The 23185-nt window shown below is 38.8% G+C and overlaps 1 protein-coding gene across 1 annotated transcript; it reads right to left on the bottom strand.

Annotated features, from left to right (window-relative positions):
- Positions 1–2195: 2195 nt before the first annotated feature.
- On the bottom strand, positions 2196–23165 carry PEK (pancreatic eIF-2alpha kinase). Its single transcript, XM_090113478.1, has 15 exons — positions 22855–23165; positions 22012–22129; positions 21334–21484; positions 16621–16798; positions 15916–16075; positions 15102–15242; positions 13839–14022; positions 12986–13442; positions 12502–12642; positions 11934–12089; positions 11319–11547; positions 10753–10905; positions 4404–4614; positions 3563–3756; positions 2196–2953 (listed from the first exon to the last, which is right to left on the bottom strand). The coding sequence occupies exons 1-15, from the start codon at positions 22998–23000 to the stop codon at positions 2816–2818; spliced, it is 2757 nt and encodes a 918-aa protein (XP_089969604.1). The 5' UTR covers positions 23001–23165; the 3' UTR covers positions 2196–2815.
- Positions 23166–23185: the final 20 nt, after the last annotated feature.

Below are 23185 nucleotides of genomic sequence, written 5' to 3'. Positions count from 1 at the left end.
GTCGTTGTTTTATTTAAACAGGATTACCAAATATATTTTTAAAACATAGGTACATGTATCCCTTTAAAATATAGCTAGATTGATTAAGGGTGTTCGCTGCGTAGCTGAGCTGTTTGTAGGCAATCGGCAATTTTTCCTCATTTTTTCTTAATAACGAAAAGGTTACAAATTCTCCGCACAACAATCGAGACGTGACAAATGAACTGATTGGTTCACGCCTTCGATCAGGTCGTCCTGTTATAGCTAATAGTATTACAATAAATAATCCATAGGTATCGACTATACACCAACGTGAAATTATACCGGTAGCGCATATGGCTTCATTTAGAGCGGTTCTATTGGTTATTTACAAACATTCCTCTCTACCACTTTACACATCCTCGCACATTATTTAGTGGAAAAGCATCCTTACGCAGCGAACGCCCTAATAGCTCCGAAACTCTTGCATACTAAATTTTATGAAAATCCTTGAAGCAGTCACCTAGAGCCTAGTTTCATAAATCATAATAATTGCTCGTTTGAAGGATATGAATTGTAAGGTTACAAAGACGGAAATTTTTTCAGTAGTACGGCAAATGTGTAAATTTTGCCATCTTTGTTACTTTTCCTTGTTAGAAAGCTACTTTATTTAAGCATTCTCAATATCAAGATGTGATGTAATGTGTCTTCCTCGATAATTTTGCTTATCCATCAAATAATTTTTCAATTCGATATAGTTCTTGAAATTGATTTCAGATACAACATATTATTTAGTATATATTATTTGCGTATACTTTCATACAGTTGAATTAAACTTGAGAATGTACTAATTGAATCTCAAATACTTTTTTCTATCCGTGGGTTCATTCATTAGGAAAAGGACCAAGAAATAAAACACATTCATCAGCTAATATTATTTATTAGGATTCTTATCAACATTCCAAACATAAATTCGTACGCTAAAAACTAGGGTTGTTGAGGAAGTGATTATGAGGAAGAGGAGGAGGAAGAGGAATTTTCACACACAAATTTAGGGGATGCGGATGAGGAAGAGGATATTTTTTTGAGGAAGAGGATGCGGATGAGGAAGCGGAAGAGGAAGCGGATGAGGATGAGGATGATAGGAAATTATAATCAAAATTAAAAAACAAAAACTTTTAAAATTAAAAATTAAAACAAAAGCCATTCTCCTGTCTGTACATATTGATGTTTTAAGGTTAGGGGGAGGTTAGCTCGCCCGATCGCGAATTTACAAAGCCTATTGTCGCTATTATAGGCTCACAGTGTGGACCTGCACAATAACTAAGTACTATACTATTTGAGTCACGAGCCGGACTCAGATGAGCTTTTGTTTATGCATATTACTCGAAAAAACCTAATCTATCTCAGTGCCAGAAGCGACATTAGGCGATTTCCACAAAAAAAAACTAACTGGTAGATATTATGTAAGCTTAAACAACTTGTTTGTTTTTCAATTTAAAATGACTTTTGACACACATTCTTTGGTAAAATATGTTTCTTCTGAGTATGAGAGAAAATTTTATATTATTATGTTTAGAGATAAGTGTTAGTCGCAGATATAAATATGGCGGTAAGACTCTACTCTTGTTTGTTAGTAGAGTCCGACTCGTAACTCAAATACATAGTTAGTTTAAATAGGCTTTGTTAATTTGCCGCCCGATCGGATCAGCATCCTCATAAACTTCCTCTAAATTTTGAGGAAGCGATAGCGGAAGAGGATTTTTTTATTTTCATTTTTGAGGATGCGGTAACGGTAGAGGAACCCAAAATATTGCGGAACTTCCGCATTATGAGGAAGCGGAAGAGGAATCCTCAACAACCCTACTAAAAACGTATAAGACGAAAATGACATTAGGTATACAACTAAAATTAACGCACATATGAAATATTTTAAATTATCCTTTGGAAACTTAATATAAAAACATTTCATAGGTTTACTTAAACATAATCATTGAACAATACTACGTTAGTATCTACATTGCATTTAAAAACATTCACAAATCCAACGTTCCTCCAAAAAACAGTCTTTATATTTTAATACTTATCATTACTTATTGCGTTTATTATTAATTATTATAATTTAAAAATAATGTGATAGTTTCACTGGTGATTAAATATGTGATCTATGCCTCGATTTTTAAAAATATGCAATTTTTAACAGCTATCAGTTATTTTTATACTTCCTAGGAACTACACTATTTTATTTTACTTTAGACCTCATAGTTTTAGCATTAAAGCAAAGCTTTTAGCGTCTTTGACGGTACAGTTTATCTATAATCTATTTTTATAACATGTATACCATAAAACTTAGAAAATATATGTTCATTTTTGTATTATTTATGAAATATAAACTTTAAATATATCATTTTATGAACGGAGTCAATCTGTTCTATGCATATTAGCAGAAAATGCGATGAGCATAAAATGTCATGTCTTTTTTACAGTAGGTATTTTTGAAGTGAAACTTCTTTAGGCGCGTTGAGAGTAAAATTTCAAGATGGCATGGCAATACCGTAACGTCACGGAGTAAGACGACGATTTTGGTATCTTTGAATCTTGCTAACGAAGTTTCACCTCGGACACGTGTGCTCGGCACACACGCTCCTTTTTATTTTTTATTAAGCGCATTCTTCAAAACAAGCTGTTTTTCTATTCATATTCTTATACACTACTTTCAATCACTGCTTTTTCAAAACCGAGTAATTACAATATTTTGCCAATTTAGTAATATTTCACAAAATCTGAAATAAATTATACATTCTATGATAGTCAATTTTAAATCTAATGACTTTTTTTTGCAATTTTTTAAATATTTTCAAGCTGAAATGAGGGTAGGTAGTGTAAAATGCCACTGTTCGTCTGTAGCTTGGTACAGTGGCGCTCTTGCTTTGACGCCGCTGGCCGTGGGTCGCTGGTTCGGGTCCGTGCTTAGCATTAGTTTCAGTACTTCAATCTGGAAAGGAAAGTCAATATTATGTATTAGATTGTTAGCGATGTTTATTGGTACAGTACATATAAGTTACATTTTTATATTAAGAAAGAAACACACACATAAAACATATTAAACATTTTTAAATTAATTTTGGGACTTCGCATTCTATATTCTTCTATAACCTATAAATTCGGCCATGATGCAAAAACAAGCATCTTGATACGATATATTCCATTTAACTTTTTAATGTAGTTGTGCATAATTGCTAATGAATACAGTAAAAGTTTGTACCTACAAAAATATTCCAGACATTTTTTTGTTCTATAAGAAAAGATGTAGAATACAGATACAGATATGTAATTGGGAAAAAACATTTATTGTGTACGAGTACATATATATTTTTGAAGTGAAACTTCTTTATCGGGGTTGGAAAAAAATTTAGTGTAACATTTTTTCGTTACGCGTGACATTTTTCTGTTTTTCTTGTTCTTATCCCTACCACGCGTGATTCGACGTATTTCTGTAAAGTTGCATATAGTAAATTATTTTTTGAAAAATAAGGTCATAAAGAAGTTTCACTTCTTACGTGTGTACTAGCACAAGCTTAAAACACTAAAATCAAAAACCCACCTCATTCGGATAACTCTGTTCAAAGTGAGTTGGATAATGGCCCTTTCTCACTCTCAGTAAACAATCAATTCGTTCCGCCTCAGTGCCAAAAGGGTGTAAGAGCTCAAATAGAACCAGTCCTAAAGAGTAGATATCCACTTTATAACTGTATGGGAGGCCTTGTAATTGTTCTGGGGACATGTATAAGTGGGTTCCTGAAAGAAAAGGACTCAGTGAGTTGGTTTGGAAATTAAATTTTATAGAATACTAGCGGTCCGCCCCGGCTTCGCCCGTGGTAACCACATGTTTAAACTATCCTATCTCTCAAGTTGGATCGAACTGCACATGGTGTGCGAATTTTATTATAATCGGTTAAGTGGTTTAGGAGTCCATTGAGGACAAACATTGTGACACGAGATTTATATATGTATATTAAGATGGATATAAAGCTGAAGTTTTGTTTGTTAACGATAATATAAAGAACTAGTATGCACTAATATATTTCTTAATTTCTTGCAACATTCGATATCTCGTAATCCGTGACAGTTAGACAGTTACAATTTTCAGAGATGTTGAATTTCTAAAAATATACCGGTCGAATTGAGAACATCCTCTTTTTTAAGTCGGTTATAAACGAGGTGCAACGGTTAACATGGGCATAAATTTTATGGGTGACCATTTTTTGCTTGCTCATTTTATATTTTTTTGCTTATATGTACGGAACCATTAGTGTCTACGATTGACTATTTTTATTATGCATTTTCAGACTATTTATTATTTTACATTTTATTATTTTTTTGCATAGCATTTGAAATATCTAAATTCTAAATATATTTGCTCTGAAAATAATAGTTTAACTCACCAACTCGATGCGTATGCCCGCCATACGGGTGAGACTCATCTGCCGGTTCTCCCTGCGAGTCTCCCATCGCGGTCACCAGACCGAAGTCTCCCACTTTCACTTTACCGTCTGGCGCAAAGAATATATTACTCGGTTTTAGGTCGCGATGGATCAGACCCGCTAGATGGACGTATTCTACTGCTGATACTATCTGACTGAATAGCGTTTTCACCTGGGAGAAATTGTTTTTATTAGTCGTTATGAACTATAATTTATTGTTTATGTTTTAGGGATAATAATGTAAATAAAATAGAGATAATATATTTATTGTCCCTATTTTATTTAAATTATTATCCCTAATGCGTGATTTAATTTGCGTTAATTGTACGCACACATAAAGTAGCTAATGCGCTAAAATAATAATTGTTTATGTGCGAATATTTGTCCATAGATCTCCAGAGAAATATTCGCATATTTCACTGGGTACAAAGTTGTTAACAGTGTTAACAGAAACTTTCTCTGTAACTTTTGTTGACGTGGAGACCTTTTTAGCATTAATGTAAGGTAAATTTGTATTTTACCTTATTTTTTCTCCCTTTTTTTTGCCAAATAAACGATATAAAATAAAAACAATTCCATCTATATTTACAGGTACATCTGTATATACATTATACAGGTACATCTGTATCTACAGGTACATGACATAACAGTTACCTTGTCCCGGCGACACTCCCACGTGCGGTTGTCCCGCAGCCAGTCGTGCAAGCTGTCACGTCGGCACAACTGCATCTGTATATACATGACATTACAGTTACCTTGTCCCGGCGACACTCCCACGTGCGGTTGTCCCGCAGCCAGTCGTGCAAGCTGTCACGTCGGCACAACTGCATCTGTATATACATGACATTACAGTTACCTTGTCCCGGCGACACTCCCACGTGCGGTTGTCCCGCAGCCAGTCGTGCAAGCTGTCACGTCGGCACAACTGCATCTGTATATACATGACATTACAGTTACCTTGTCCCGGCGACACTCCCACGTGCGGTTGTCCCGCAGCCAGTCGTGCAAGCTGTCACGTCGGCACAACTGCATCTGTATATACATGACATTACAGTTACCTTGTCCCGGCGACACTCCCACGTGCGGTTGTCCCGCAGCCAGTCGTGCAAGCTGTCACGTCGGCACAACTGCATCTGTATATACATGACATTACAGTTACCTTGTCCCGGCGACACTCCCACGTGCGGTTGTCCCGCAGCCAGTCGTGCAAGCTGTCACGTCGGCACAACTGCATCTGTATATACATGACATTACAGTTACCTTGTCCCGGCGACACTCCCACGTGCGGTTGTCCCGCAGCCAGTCGTGCAAGCTGTCACGTCGGCACAACTGCATCTGTATATACATGACATTACAGTTACCTTGTCCCGGCGACACTCCCACGTGCGGTTGTCCCGCAGCCAGTCGTGCAAGCTGTCACGTCGGCACAACTGCATCTGTATATACATGACATTACAGTTACCTTGTCCCGGCGACACTCCCACGTGCGGTTGTCCCGCAGCCAGTCGTGCAAGCTGTCACGTCGGCACAACTGCATCTGTATATACATGACATTACAGTTACCTTGTCCCGGCGACACTCCCACGTGCGGTTGTCCCGCAGCCAGTCGTGCAAGCTGTCACGTCGGCACAACTGCATCTGTATATACATGACATTACAGTTACCTTGTCCCGGCGACACTCCCACGTGCGGTTGTCCCGCAGCCAGTCGTGCAAGCTGTCACGTCGGCACAACTGCATCTGTATATACATGACATTACAGTTACCTTGTCCCGGCGACACTCCCACGTGCGGTTGTCCCGCAGCCAGTCGTGCAAGCTGTCACGTCGGCACAACTGCATCTGTATATACATGACATTACAGTTACCTTGTCCCGGCGACACTCCCACGTGCGGTTGTCCCGCAGCCAGTCGTGCAAGCTGTCACGTCGGCACAACTGCATCTGTATATACATGACATTACAGTTACCTTGTCCCGGCGACACTCCCACGTGCGGTTGTCCCGCAGCCAGTCGTGCAAGCTGTCACGTCGGCACAACTGCATCTGTATATACATGACATTACAGTTACCTTGTCCCGGCGACACTCCCACGTGCGGTTGTCCCGCAGCCAGTCGTGCAAGCTGTCACGTCGGCACAACTGCATCTGTATATACATGACATTACAGTTACCTTGTCCCGGCGACACTCCCACGTGCGGTTGTCCCGCAGCCAGTCGTGCAAGCTGTCACGTCGGCACAACTGCATCTGTATATACATGACATTACAGTTACCTTGTCCCGGCGACACTCCCACGTGCGGTTGTCCCGCAGCCAGTCGTGCAAGCTGTCACGTCGGCACAACTGCATCTGTATATACATGACATTACAGTTACCTTGTCCCGGCGACACTCCCACGTGCGGTTGTCCCGCAGCCAGTCGTGCAAGCTGTCACGTCGGCACAACTGCATCTGTATATACATGACATTACAGTTACCTTGTCCCGGCGACACTCCCACGTGCGGTTGTCCCGCAGCCAGTCGTGCAAGCTGTCACGTCGGCACAACTGCATCTGTATATACATGACATTACAGTTACCTTGTCCCGGCGACACTCCCACGTGCGGTTGTCCCGCAGCCAGTCGTGCAAGCTGTCACGTCGGCACAACTGCATCTGTATATACATGACATTACAGTTACCTTGTCCCGGCGACACTCCCACGTGCGGTTGTCCCGCAGCCAGTCGTGCAAGCTGTCACGTCGGCACAACTGCATCTGTATATACATGACATTACAGTTACCTTGTCCCGGCGACACTCCCACGTGCGGTTGTCCCGCAGCCAGTCGTGCAAGCTGTCACGTCGGCACAACTGCATCTGTATATACATGACATTACAGTTACCTTGTCCCGGCGACACTCCCACGTGCGGTTGTCCCGCAGCCAGTCGTGCAAGCTGTCACGTCGGCACAACTGCATCTGTATATACATGACATTACAGTTACCTTGTCCCGGCGACACTCCCACGTGCGGTTGTCCCGCAGCCAGTCGTGCAAGCTGTCACGTCGGCACAACTGCATCTGTATATACATGACATTACAGTTACCTTGTCCCGGCGACACTCCCACGTGCGGTTGTCCCGCAGCCAGTCGTGCAAGCTGTCACGTCGGCACAACTGCATCTGTATATACATGACATTACAGTTACCTTGTCCCGGCGACACTCCCACGTGCGGTTGTCCCGCAGCCAGTCGTGCAAGCTGTCACGTCGGCACAACTGCATCTGTATATACATGACATTACAGTTACCTTGTCCCGGCGACACTCCCACGTGCGGTTGTCCCGCAGCCAGTCGTGCAAGCTGTCACGTCGGCACAACTGCATCTGTATATACATGACATTACAGTTACCTTGTCCCGGCGACACTCCCACGTGCGGTTGTCCCGCAGCCAGTCGTGCAAGCTGTCACGTCGGCACAACTGCATCTGTATATACATGACATTACAGTTACCTTGTCCCGGCGACACTCCCACGTGCGGTTGTCCCGCAGCCAGTCGTGCAAGCTGTCACGTCGGCACAACTGCATCTGTATATACATGACATTACAGTTACCTTGTCCCGGCGACACTCCCACGTGCGGTTGTCCCGCAGCCAGTCGTGCAAGCTGTCACGTCGGCACAACTGCATCTGTATATACATGACATTACAGTTACCTTGTCCCGGCGACACTCCCACGTGCGGTTGTCCCGCAGCCAGTCGTGCAAGCTGTCACGTCGGCACAACTGCATCTGTATATACATGACATTACAGTTACCTTGTCCCGGCGACACTCCCACGTGCGGTTGTCCCGCAGCCAGTCGTGCAAGCTGTCACGTCGGCACAACTGCATCTGTATATACATGACATTACAGTTACCTTGTCCCGGCGACACTCCCACGTGCGGTTGTCCCGCAGCCAGTCGTGCAAGCTGTCACGTCGGCACAACTGCATCTGTATATACATGACATTACAGTTACCTTGTCCCGGCGACACTCCCACGTGCGGTTGTCCCGCAGCCAGTCGTGCAAGCTGTCACGTCGGCACAACTGCATCTGTATATACATGACATTACAGTTACCTTGTCCCGGCGACACTCCCACGTGCGGTTGTCCCGCAGCCAGTCGTGCAAGCTGTCACGTCGGCACAACTGCATCTGTATATACATGACATTACAGTTACCTTGTCCCGGCGACACTCCCACGTGCGGTTGTCCCGCAGCCAGTCGTGCAAGCTGTCACGTCGGCACAACTGCATCTGTATATACATGACATTACAGTTACCTTGTCCCGGCGACACTCCCACGTGCGGTTGTCCCGCAGCCAGTCGTGCAAGCTGTCACGTCGGCACAACTGCATCTGTATATACATGACATTACAGTTACCTTGTCCCGGCGACACTCCCACGTGCGGTTGTCCCGCAGCCAGTCGTGCAAGCTGTCACGTCGGCACAACTGCATCTGTATATACATGACATTACAGTTACCTTGTCCCGGCGACACTCCCACGTGCGGTTGTCCCGCAGCCAGTCGTGCAAGCTGTCACGTCGGCACAACTGCATCTGTATATACATGACATTACAGTTACCTTGTCCCGGCGACACTCCCACGTGCGGTTGTCCCGCAGCCAGTCGTGCAAGCTGTCACGTCGGCACAACTGCATCTGTATATACATGACATTACAGTTACCTTGTCCCGGCGACACTCCCACGTGCGGTTGTCCCGCAGCCAGTCGTGCAAGCTGTCACGTCGGCACAACTGCATCTGTATATACATGACATTACAGTTACCTTGTCCCGGCGACACTCCCACGTGCGGTTGTCCCGCAGCCAGTCGTGCAAGCTGTCACGTCGGCACAACTGCATCTGTATATACATGACATTACAGTTACCTTGTCCCGGCGACACTCCCACGTGCGGTTGTCCCGCAGCCAGTCGTGCAAGCTGTCACGTCGGCACAACTGCATCTGTATATACATGACATTACAGTTACCTTGTCCCGGCGACACTCCCACGTGCGGTTGTCCCGCAGCCAGTCGTGCAAGCTGTCACGTCGGCACAACTGCATCTGTATATACATGACATTACAGTTACCTTGTCCCGGCGACACTCCCACGTGCGGTTGTCCCGCAGCCAGTCGTGCAAGCTGTCACGTCGGCACAACTGCATCTGTATATACATGACATTACAGTTACCTTGTCCCGGCGACACTCCCACGTGCGGTTGTCCCGCAGCCAGTCGTGCAAGCTGTCACGTCGGCACAACTGCATCTGTATATACATGACATTACAGTTACCTTGTCCCGGCGACACTCCCACGTGCGGTTGTCCCGCAGCCAGTCGTGCAAGCTGTCACGTCGGCACAACTGCATCTGTATATACATGACATTACAGTTACCTTGTCCCGGCGACACTCCCACGTGCGGTTGTCCCGCAGCCAGTCGTGCAAGCTGTCACGTCGGCACAACTGCATCTGTATATACATGACATTACAGTTACCTTGTCCCGGCGACACTCCCACGTGCGGTTGTCCCGCAGCCAGTCGTGCAAGCTGTCACGTCGGCACAACTGCATCTGTATATACATGACATTACAGTTACCTTGTCCCGGCGACACTCCCACGTGCGGTTGTCCCGCAGCCAGTCGTGCAAGCTGTCACGTCGGCACAACTGCATCTGTATATACATGACATTACAGTTACCTTGTCCCGGCGACACTCCCACGTGCGGTTGTCCCGCAGCCAGTCGTGCAAGCTGTCACGTCGGCACAACTGCATCTGTATATACATGACATTACAGTTACCTTGTCCCGGCGACACTCCCACGTGCGGTTGTCCCGCAGCCAGTCGTGCAAGCTGTCACGTCGGCACAACTGCATCTGTATATACATGACATTACAGTTACCTTGTCCCGGCGACACTCCCACGTGCGGTTGTCCCGCAGCCAGTCGTGCAAGCTGTCACGTCGGCACAACTGCATCTGTATATACATGACATTACAGTTACCTTGTCCCGGCGACACTCCCACGTGCGGTTGTCCCGCAGCCAGTCGTGCAAGCTGTCACGTCGGCACAACTGCATCTGTATATACATGACATTACAGTTACCTTGTCCCGGCGACACTCCCACGTGCGGTTGTCCCGCAGCCAGTCGTGCAAGCTGTCACGTCGGCACAACTGCATCTGTATATACATGACATTACAGTTACCTTGTCCCGGCGACACTCCCACGTGCGGTTGTCCCGCAGCCAGTCGTGCAAGCTGTCACGTCGGCACAACTGCATCTGTATATACATGACATTACAGTTACCTTGTCCCGGCGACACTCCCACGTGCGGTTGTCCCGCAGCCAGTCGTGCAAGCTGTCACGTCGGCACAACTGCATCTGTATGTACAGGTACATCTTGCTCGGGTTGTCTGAACGTACGCACATGTCGAGCGACCAGTGACGTGTGTGCCCTTTCTGTGGATTGTAAAATAATTTAAAAAAAAATGATAATTATTTTATTAAGAAGCGAAAATGCCCCTCCGCACGTTAATGAGCTGACCGCACACACAAAATCACATAAATAAAGCAGATGACACATTGATGGCTCTTTACATGCATGCGCTTATTTAAGTTATATTTGTACAGCTTTCAACTGTGGCTGTAAGTGAATTCCACCCTATAATTTATGATAATAAATTAAAAAGGACCAAAATTGTGTAAGCAGTCACCAAGCTCGATCTTTACGCGTGTGTGCGTGAATTATGCAAAAACATACACAAAGTGAGTAGGCTGCGACTTTACCTAACCTCAAACGAGAAATAGTGGCACGGCCTCTTAAACATTTCCCTATTTATCCTGTAATTCAAAAACACCACACAAAAACCTACCTTTTTCTTACTCCCACTAGAAAAACTGCCAACTTCCTTAACTTTCTCCAATTGTTTATTACTTATATCTTGTCTAGCTTGAGACAATCCCTTGGAATCCTGAGAATTAGCGAACACTATGAAGGAATCGTCCCCACTGCCCTTTTTTGTTGGAGTGTTGGTTAAGTGCGCGTCCTTTGATGCGTTCTCGTCGAATACTATGCTGAATGAGTCGTTGCAGCTTAGAGATCTGTGGGGTAAATTAATTTAATTATATTAAATATCAAACTCGAAAACTTTTCATTTTCGCATTGAAAATTCTGAAATTACAAACACTATTTTCTCTTGGGTATAGGTTATATCTAAAAAATAAAATAAAAAATAATTGGGAATCAACAGACATTCCAAAATAAATTATCCATCGACAAACATTGAACGAAAACATATTTACAATTTTTATCACTATTAGCACTTGGAAAACCGCATTACAGAAATGTTCTCTGTAACATTGCATGGTTCATCCATCCATCTTTATAATTAGTATATCATATATTGTAATGTGTTATTTTTTTAATTCATCAAAAACAGAAAAAATCTACATTTATGTGTATTCTAACTATTAATTGAATACCATACCTGAGCCGTTTTGGTTCCTTCTTGTCATAATCCAGTGCATCAATACAGTCATCTATAGACTTATGAATGTTTAGAGTCACCGCGTCACCTTTAGTGGGCGACTTGTCTATTTGCGGGGAAGTGCATTCAGACATTACTGATGCTCCGCCTAGTTCACTGGAAATATTAATATAAAAAGGGAACTAAATAAAGTATTTAATGATAATCTCTCTAAAATTATCTGCAGTATGTAAACATTTTATTTTTTATTTGGTGCCAAATAAAGATTTGTCTCACAATCATTCATTAAAGGTTTCTCAGAAAATGTCCTAATGGCGTGTGATAAAAAATTATATCGGTCTTTTAAAAACTCTGCCAAACACATGCGTGTAGGCAGTTTTGTTTCGGATAATTTTTGAGCATAAGGTCATTCTCCCATTGCGATACGCACAGGCGATTCAAGTATCCTGCAAGTCTCGGAGACTAGTCGCCGCGGAATATCTCACATACATTGTACCGGTAGCGTAGTGTGCGAGCCTACATACAAATATGTACAGTATATGTTTTGTCCCTGTATTTCAAATCTTACCGCAACCAATAAGCGTCCCTCTGTTCCTGCCACAACGGCGGCGGTTCTTCGAGCCACGCGTTAAAATATCGCACTATGTGTTCGTGCTCTAGTTTAGCGAGCGCACGAACTTCACGTAATACACGCTCGCGGCGGGATTCCCTGTGGAAATTAGATTTTTTATACTTTTCGTCAAAAAAGTGTTACCGATACATATAAATTTACAGGAGAAATTTATATTCTTTTAAGAAAGGAATGTATTTCATGAAGGATTTACATGCCTTGATATTTTCCTATGTTATAATTTGTAGGACTCTTTGTAAGCTAAAAATGGAAGTAAACCAGAGTGTAAGTGGGGTAGAGATTTTTGGTGATGACTTCTTCACTATCCAATGATAGATTTTTAACAATCAATCATTCTGTCACTGTTATACTCAAAATAATGATTCCCAAATATACCTACTAAATAAATTAAAAATTACTAAATTACAACAGTTAATCTCACCTCTTCGGCAGCGTAATCCTTTTAACCGCATACGACTGATGATCAATATTATTCCTCGCTTCAAACACGACTCCAAACCCGCCCCGTCCCAAACAGCGCAACGGCGTAAAATCGTTCTCGTACCTCCCAGAATATTCCACCTGGTTCGTAATTGGCCTTTCATAATGCCTCTCAACAACTATGTACTCTTGATTTATCGGCAATGGCGTGCTTGGCCTAATTTTGGCCGCGAAAAATCTCGGCCATATCATTAAATTCATGAGTAGAGCGGAACTTATAGCGATTAGCAAAACTTCTTTCCACCAAAACCATAGAGAATATACGTGTACGTGAACGTGATGGTGGTTGGTGTCGTCACTATTGTTTGGTAGCACTATGTCTGGTTGTGTTAGTTCGTCTGTCACTTGGACCGCTTGATCGCATGTCTCTTGTAAGTAGAGGAAGAAGCCTTGGTTGTCTGGAAGGAAAGTTTTTGAATGTAGTTGTAGCTAGAAAATACGTATGGATGGAAATTTTTGTTAAATATTAATACATATTTAAAATATCACTTAAAACAGGCGGAAACATGCCCAATGCCCATAGTATTATTAAGATTAAAAATATATTTTACACATTCGCTGATCAATAGGTTTTCTTAATAAAATTTAACGTTAAAAGATCTTTAAAAGTTTAAAAAAAAAATTACTATATCAAATCAAACTAAAAGATATACACTCATAACGTAATAGAAAACGTTATTAAAAATCAGTAATAAGATCACTTCAATAATAAGAAATGCTTAAAAAAATTAAATAAACGACCATATCAGTTATTATAGCAGTGATTACACTGATTATTAAAAATTATAACATACCCTGCACCCCAGTGTTGCCATACAAAGCAACCATAGACAAGGTATTTTCTGCATCTGGCAACGTTTGCAGCGCGGTGCCGTCGCTTAGCAACGGGCGGGATTGTTTCACTCTCCATGGCAATGGCTTTGTTGACATCGACGTTTCGAGCTTTCGAGTGTAGAGGGCGCTTTCTTGTATATAGAGCTAAGGAATAAAATAATTTTTATTATACTTATAATACGAAAATCATGAAGCAAAAAATATAATTCTCATTATATTTTAGACGAACTACAGAAACTCAATATCTTGGACAATATATATTTTTTATGTACTGACGAAATTATTTAAGTCATCTCAAGCACTATGTTTAAACGGCTTAAAACCATTCAAAGTATAAATAAGTATATATCATTTACATGCTTTTCCCACATAGACAGTCAATAAATAGGAACTATAAATTTATTTCAATATAAAAACCATGGACGTATAAAAAAAGACGGACGGTATATCGCCTAAACATTGAGTGAAGCCTAGTAATGGCGGCGAATCATCCTGTGCCATTTTGCCATGGCAACAGCTGTCCTGATGACAATGGCGGCTGTATTTTTTTCTATAAATTTTGCCGTAATAATTTTGTCATTATAAAACATAAAAGAAATAACTTGCTTCCCTGTGGAATGTAATCCCTTGTGTTTTGTTATTTAAAATTGTACTGTTGCGACACCATTTAACCACGCAAGACGGCATTTTAAATATTCTTTGTGAAACAGTGACGCAGTTAATCAGTCGGTAGTTCACGACGTAATGGCGGCCGACTAGCTTACTATGGTGAGAGTGTGTGCGTGTTTATTGTCTTTACACGATCGCTAGCTTACTATGGTGGCTTCACGTTGTTTGTTCGTAATACGGCGTCCGTCTTTTTTTATACGTCCATGATAAAAACATTCCCTTAATTAATAATTCCTCGAAAAATCAATTACTGGAATACATTTTGGATTTGGATAAATATCTTATAGGATATAGTCTTATAGGAATAACACAGGTTTTTTCCTAGCATAGGAGACATTGTTCAATATGTGTCAATAAATGTACCACATATTATAGTTATTATATTATGTAAGTTGTCTGTTGTGTTGTAACCATGTTTGATTGCAAATAAATGATTTGATTTGATTTTGAACCAAAATAGATACCAATAAAGCTATGAAATCACGCCTCGAAGGACCAATTGAAGTACCTTACTAACATTCAGTATAAAATTACTATAAAAGGTAATAACATACCTGTGTATTATGTATGCCAAGATAAATAGAAGGTGGTTTGGCAGCCATATCCGCTATAGCATGCGTGGCTTCCCACAGAACGTCCATGTTCTGTACGACGCCATTTTGTAGCCGCCACATGTTCGCTACTGGCGCTTCTAGCTGTAAAGCATTTTGGCTCTAATTTTGACTGTGTGAGGGTATATTTTTGAATGGCAATTAATGATTTATCTATCTACGGACAATTAGGTTTAAAGAATCATTTATTCTCATTTAAAGACTTAAAGCTAATTACATGAGAATAACATAACAAAGTAAATAAATAATCTAACAGTCGTCCGGGCACAGCTATTCCAAAGGTAGGTGTTTTATTCCAGAAGTGATTGGTCCTTAAGTATGTGATCAGCTAGGCGCTTTTTAAATGCATAAATCGATTCAGCTGTTTTTATATCATTGTTTAATTTATTATATAATTGGGCACCTTCAAAAGTACTTAATACATTCGATATGAATATTTTAAATATCAAATAGTATGTTTGTTAAAATTAGAATCTATAGACTTTTTTGTGTTGTTAAATATATTTACATTCATTTTTTAATGAGTAAAAGTCCAGAATTTTTTAAAGATAAATAAAAATTCGTTCAATAGGCGGGATTCATATCCGCGACTTTTGCCATCCCGGTAAGTTTAATAATATAATTTATTTATATTACAAAAACTATTAAATTAAAATTAACTATTAGAATAACAATATTCGTTAGATTTCCAAATACTAACAACCAATTTAATAAAATTTTCCAATTATCCACAATTCAAATGTTGCCACACAATCACCTGGTGTTGCCATATCGTAAGCTGCGATTCCGGATGTCGAACGGCAACTACACCTTCCGGTAAAGCCACTGCTATAGCAACTGGTATCGGCGTGGTTGATTTTCCCGCGCATTCTCGTCTGCTAAGAGCCAGGTTATGTTCCGCTACGCTGAAGTTCCAGCTGAGAAATATTAATAGTTATTATTAGAAAAATGCTGTTTGTTACAAATATTACTAGTATACGGAAAAATAGGGAAAACAGGAGAGTTATTGCAATATCACTGACTAGCTGTGCCGCGCGGCTTCCCCGCGCGTGGCTCCGCTCCTGTTGGTCTTACCGTGATGATATATAGCCTTCCTCGATAAAGAGGCTATCTAACACCGAAAGATTTTTTCAAATCGGACCAGTAGTTCCCGAGATTGGCGCGTTCAAACAAACAAACTCTTCAGCTTTATAACATTATAAATAATAAGTATAGATAGTATAGATCAATAATTTATATAATGAGATTTCTAGATGGATCCGTTATAATTTTATTTAGTTTGCATTTTTACAAATCATTTTTAAGAAATAAATTTTTGCACATGTCACAAAAATTAAATATCTTTTGTCTATGTAAAAATGTTCAAGCATAAGAGACTTAATAACGCGAAAATACGTAAATTAGAAGATATTCTACATTCTTCTACACATTTCTACTCATAGTATAGGTAGGTAGTACATACTTCTCAGTCCCAGATCGTGGGTCCAGCGCTCTCACAGTGTTAGACAGCCTCCTTAATACCAATATATCGCGACCAGCACTCGCTATCTCTTGCTCACTATTACATCCCGATGAGTTGCATTCGTATATAATGGCCCCCGTGTGCGCGTCTATACCCAACCATAGTGTTTCCCGCGCGCCTATGAATAAAGAAAAAAATATTTAGCGCGTATTTTGTGCAATTTAAAAAGTATACACAATTTTATATTTTGGTTTTATGGCATTCGAATGCTTCATAAATTTAAATTTTTAAACAGTAGAATAAATTCTATTGCTCTGGCAGGATCATGGGTGGCCGAGTGGTCAGGCGTCGCCCCGCATAAGGAGACGCGGGTTCTAACCCCGCCTCGTGATCGAATTCTATTATTTTCTATTATTTAAGAATTTATAAGTATACAAAATTTCTTTATTGCGTCATTCATCTAATTTAATAAAATATGCACTTTAGAAGGCGCCATTGTTATTTTTGGATTTAATCTTACGTAACTCATCCTAATATAAGTTACGAATAAAATGCAATAAGCATTCATGTTATGCTGGATCAAAATGCTTGCATATTATAAAAAAATGCATTTAACAAGTTACATAACACGGAGGAAGAACATCAATTAAACAGAGCATTAAACTTTTTTATTGGTAGAAAAAGAAAACGTGTATGAAGGTATAGCCTACTTTGTTGTTTGTATTACATAAAGCCTGCATGATAGCTTACTTTCTTTATAGAAAGATTGGTTCAATAATATTAGGCCTGTTACAAATACATTTGATAGAAGAAACTGATATAATTATTTTTAACTAGATTTCCGCCCCAAATTTTTCGTTTTCAAAGGAAAACCCGCATAGTTCCCGTTCCCGTGGGATTTCCGGGATAAAACCTATCCTATGTGTTAATCCAAGTTACCCTCTATATGTGTGCTAAATTTCATTGTAATCGGTTCAGTAGTTTTTACGTGAAAGAGTAACAAACATCCATACATCCATACATCCATACAAACTTTCGCCTTTATAATAGTATTAAGATTAAGATTAATCACAGTAAATATTACAGACTAAGCATATCCAAGAACTACTTTTTCAAATATGAGACAGAGTCGTGGTTATATTTATTTTTATTTAGCATTTGAGGAAAGGACAATTGTGAATATCTATGTATGGATAAACCATTATTGTTTACAATTTACATTCATAACATTATCTTATAATCGCCTTATCATATCTTTATAAAATACCACTTCGTAATATAGGTATATTAAGAAGAGCTGGAACGTCAACACATTTACACATTGCACATGTTAGGCCGGGAGATACTTACACAAAATTTCGGGTCATTTGTAACAGGATGGCGGTCTAGAGGGGTCTTAGTACGCAATGACAAATAGAAAAATGATGGTCAGAACGCTGGTACCGGCGGACTAGTCGCGTGGGCGTTAGTCACACTCGTCGGATAAATAGCGAAAGTCCAACGATTTGTAACACAAAAATTTTAGAATTTACCGATAGCCCTTAAAAAAGATGTAGGCGGTAGTGTCATGCCATACTTTGACGATGTGACTTACAGTCCGCCATACCGACGTGAATGCGTTGATTTAAAAAAAACAATTCAACCATTTGTACCGGGCTAACTTTTGCACAGGTAACCATCGTCGTGCAGCCATTTACTAAAATCGCCATGCCATACTTTTCGGACGATTCCAAATGGTCGCCATACCGCGGAAAATCTGCAAATTTTTGCATTTTTTTTTCTCGCCATACGATTTGTACCACCCTACATTTTTTTTCAACAACTCCTGAATGATTATAAATAGAAGTATGATAATGCCATACCTGTGGGAGGTGACGAATGTGTATAAGATTTTTTTCTTATTGTAAGATTTTATTCGTAGTTTGAACGATTTGTAGCAGTATGGCACTAATTTTTCCCTCTATTAAAAGTATGGCAAATATAATAATGGTCACGTTGCATCATATACTTTCCAAAAATGCCGTACTGGTACAAAGCGCCAATCGTCTTGGCTTAAGTCTTACAATCATCCGCCCCATGTTTGCATTCTGCGATATTTTTTTCTAGGTAGAATTGTATACAAACAAATAGAATATAATGATGCCATACTGTAAAAAATTATTTTACGTATTGTACAGTCGTATTTTTGAAACGTGACGAATAAATTATTTTTTCAAGTATGGCAGCACTTTTTCCCCCTACTAGAAGTATGGCAAATATAATAATGGTCACATTTTATCAAATACTCTCCAAAAATCCAAATGCAATACTGGTACAAATTGTTTGGCGAAAAAAAATTTTTTTTTTGCAGATTTTCGGCGGTATGGTGGCCATTTGGAATCGTCCGAAAAGTATGGCATGGCGATTTTCGTAAATGTCTGCACGATGATGATTACCTGTGCAAAAGTTAGCCTGGTACAAATGGTTGAATTGTTTTTTTTTTAAATCAACGCATCGCGTCGGTATGGGGGGCTGTAAGTTACACCGGAAAAGTATGGCATGACACTACCGCCTACATCTTTTTTATGGGCTATTGGTAAATTCTAAAATTTTTGTGTTACAAATCGTTTGACTTTCGCTATTTATCCGACGAGTTCGACTAACGCCCACGTGACTAGTCCGCCGGTACTGGCCAGCGTTCTGACCATCATTTTTCTTTTAGTCATTGCGTAATAAGACCTCTGTAGAACCGCCCGCGCCATTCTGTTACAAATGACCCGAAATTTTGTGTCAGTATCTCCCGGCCTATGTATGTGTCATATTTTGCAATTGTTTATAAATACAGGGTGATGTAATTGGTGTAGTACGAATATCTAAAAATCTATGAAGAATTTTGTGATACAGTAAATGGAAGAATTATAGACTATTTTACAGTATTTAATAAAATCATTTAATTTTTTGTTCATTTTCATTAGAAATGTCAATTTTTCTCACCAAGGTGGAAATTTGGATGATAAGGATCTTGTTAGAAAAATATAAATTTTGACTAAAATCGGCATTTTTTTTTTCAAAAATCAAATTACTAATTAATAATCAGAGTTATCACATTATTAAAAAAATAAGCCAAACTATACACCATTTTTACCTACTTGATGCAATCCTCAAAGATCATGGACATAGTGTATTGCGCCTTCCACCATCCAGAACTCAACCCAATAGAGTTACTATGGGGCATAATTAAAGGGAAAGTAGCATCACAAAATGTGAACTTTAACTTGAAAACTGTGGAAGAATTATTTAGAAAGGAAGCAAATGCTGAAGTCTGGATATGTTTAGTGACGTTTGGAGAAAGACGCGAGAACATGAGGAAAAATATATTCAATTAGAACCAAAAGTAGATAATTACACTGACTCATTTCTAATAACATTAACCTCAAAATTTAGGTGAAATATTCAAAAAACCCAAGTTATTGGTTTTTTATTTCTTTTTCAAAAATATTCTTCTCCTTTTCTAATGGGTTTCATCCTACTACTATTTTTTTTAGATTTTTATCATTTTGGAAGGGCCCTGGTGTATGTTGGGAGTGAGCGCACGTGTTATTTGTATTGTTTTTATGACCTGAAATTTAATTATTATTTGATAATTGAATAATTATTAATACTTTTATCCAATTGATTATTATTAGAATAAATAATTAACTTCATCAATTGATTTACTTTTAAATTATAATTTTACAGGTAAATTATGAGAGCTTTCATAATTATATTTGCATATAATTATGAAAGCTCTACAACGCACCCATTTTACAATTCAAGTCTAAAATGAAACTAAAGTCGCATTTATTTTTGAACATACTGTAAGTGAAATTGCATAAGTGTGAGTACTGTGAACATGCCAGCTTTCCTTAATTGACCGATACCACATGCAATATCATCATTGGCCCAAAACAAATTTCAGCTTCAAAATTGATTTGTAATTTATGTATTTCTATGTGTATTTTAAGCTAAGCTACTCAAAAATCTTACGAAAACACTACTCACTTTTCATTGTTGATTTATTTTTAGTCTTTATTATGTGTTAGTTGTTACATGTCTACAGTATGGCTTCTATAGGATTTATTTTGATATTTTATCGTTTCTAAGAAAGACTTCCACTATTGGTGCATTTACATCAAACAAACATAGTGCCAGAGCTAGAGCAAGAGCATTCTTTCGTGATCTTTCACCGACTTCTTTAGTGTAAACGAAAATTCGTTTTTAGTGTTGTTCAGAAGTAGAACATTGCATAGAATCTTTTCGAACGTCCTTACAACAAAGAAAGAATGCTCTACGCCTGTTTACACTCGATTTAACACAGTGGGATTCGAATGAACTTTCGCTCGTTTAATGTAAATGCACTGTATGATGATGAAATGCTATTGTAATGTAATGGTAAATAAGTTCTAACAGGATTTCATGACACTACTTTACAGTTTCTTGGAAGTCGATTATCCATTAATCTTATTATGAGCAAGTTCAATTCACTTTAATCTAATCTGTTTATGATGAAATAAAAACAATATGTAAATAATTAAAAAAGGGAGGCTTCATTTAGAAGAGCTTATGAATCGTCAAATACAGAAAAATAATAATTTACCACCAGGTCGGAAAGCAGTTACGACAGGGAAGAACTGGCAAGAAACTCCATAGTTGCTCTTTTAAAACCATACTTATTCATATAGTTTTTAAACTTACCCGCAATAACCATATCATCAGAGTATTTAAAGGATGCAGACAATAGTTGTTCAGCGTCAAATGGCAGAGGCTCTAAGGTGTCACCACTCAAACTATACAGGGTGCCTCGCAGTGAAGGAATTAGCCGTACCCTTTTCCCATTCGCTGTGAGCTGAAAGAAATTTTTGTGATAGGAATTTGTTGCACTAGAAAACTATGTGTTGGTACTAATATTATTTTCTTGTTATTTGTATTTAATTCATATGATTATACTTTTTCTACATTTATTTACATAAAAATAAAATTGTATTTATTACTTGTAAGATTACAGCAGGATTGAACTTTTCTTAATTCAATAAACTTCCTTAAGGTTTTCCGTGAATGCTTTAGCATATTTTCATTGGATTTGAATTTTTATAAAGCATTTTAATGCCAAATTTTTACATAGTTACAAGTTTTTTAGTGACATTGAACATGTAATTATAATACATATTAATCATATATTCAAATAAGAAAATAAATGAGCATTCACAATTATCTTTTTAAATGCATTATTACATTATACATTTTACCACAAACTAAATATCATACCAATCATTGTTCAAATTAGAAAAAAATGAACATCCAGCTATTATCTTTTTTAAATGCAAGCCTTATACATTTTATTATAAACTTAACCTACAAATAATGAGCACCAACCTCAAAATTGTGTAAATTTGATGACAGCAGTGGCTGTGTCTCCAATGACCAAGCCGTGTTTCCATTTTCAGTTGAGAAAGCAGTCAAACGTCCGTCAAGTGTGCTCACAATCACTAGGCTAAAAGTTAGAAGCATTTCCAGTTGTAATAAAAAATAGAAAAAAAAATCAGATTTAACTGATTTCTATATCCATGCCATCCAGACACTCCAATTTTATTACAACCAATTTTATTATAAAACTAATTTTATTATAAAACCAATTTTATAATCGTGTTTTACTGCTTCTAATATGAAATTGACTGGTTTTTACTATATGCATGTAGATATAAACATATCAATATTGTTGTAGTATGTATTTTTACGTTAAAATTTAATTTCAATTCAATTTTAATCAACAAAAACATTCAAGCTATAATATACAAATAATTTGTTTATTATACAAATAATCTGTTTATGTAAATAATTTGTTTATGTAAATAATTCGTTTATGTAAATGTGACAAATACATTAAAAATTTATAATCGATTGTTAACAATTTCAGATAAATGAAAAAATGATATTAAAATCTTACATTTTCTGCATGAATAGATAAGATATCAAGGTCAATACTAATTAGATTTGCAGACAATTCATTGAAATTTAAAAATAGAGTTCTAGAATTTACTCCTGCTCATGTTTAGCACAAACTAGGTGTTACATATACAAATAGAAAACAAACTGAATACCATATTATAGGATCCTTCCTTTAATGAAACTTTAGAGAAATGTGTTTATTATTTATTTTAATTTTATTTGTATCGCGTAGTCTTATAAATACTGACAAGATATTACAACTTAACTTACTCGTTATATACCGGTGCATCTTTAGCGGTATGGGGATTGCAGTATGGTAACTTTTGGATGGTATCTTCGGTTCGGATGTAAGAAACAAAACATGATAACACGAAAGCCGCCTTCAAGGCAATCACCCGCCAATACCAATCCGACATATTATTATTGCAAAATTATATGTGGACATCGCAAAACCCCTTCACACCTGTGTGAATTTTTTATTATGAAACTTCAATCTAAATTGCAAGTTCTAACTTGAGAAGACTACAAAATAAACAACACAGACGATCACTCACACACTTCCACGTAAACTGTCAGTTGTCATTGTGACTTTATGACTCAG

This window comes from Colias eurytheme, chromosome 20 (assembly GCF_061535395.1).
Source record: "Colias eurytheme isolate Ceu_HAF_F1 chromosome 20, ilColEury1 Martin Lab GWU primary, whole genome shotgun sequence".
NCBI lineage: Eukaryota > Metazoa > Arthropoda > Insecta > Lepidoptera > Pieridae > Colias > Colias eurytheme.
Note: the sequence above shows the minus strand (reverse complement) of the source record. Positions and strands in the feature narration are given on the sequence as shown.

Coding starts and splice junctions, on each gene's coding strand:
- PEK (XM_090113478.1), bottom strand. CDS start 23,000: ATGTCGGATTGGTATTGGCGGGTGATTGCCTTGAAGGCGGCTTTCGTG. Junction 16,799..21,333: donor TGATGATATGGTTATTGCGG/GTAAGTTTAAAA, acceptor CTTTATTCATAG/GCGCGCGGGAAACACTATGG. Junction 12,090..12,501: donor AGGGACGCTTATTGGTTGCG/GTAAGATTTGAA, acceptor TAATATTTCCAG/TGAACTAGGCGGAGCATCAG.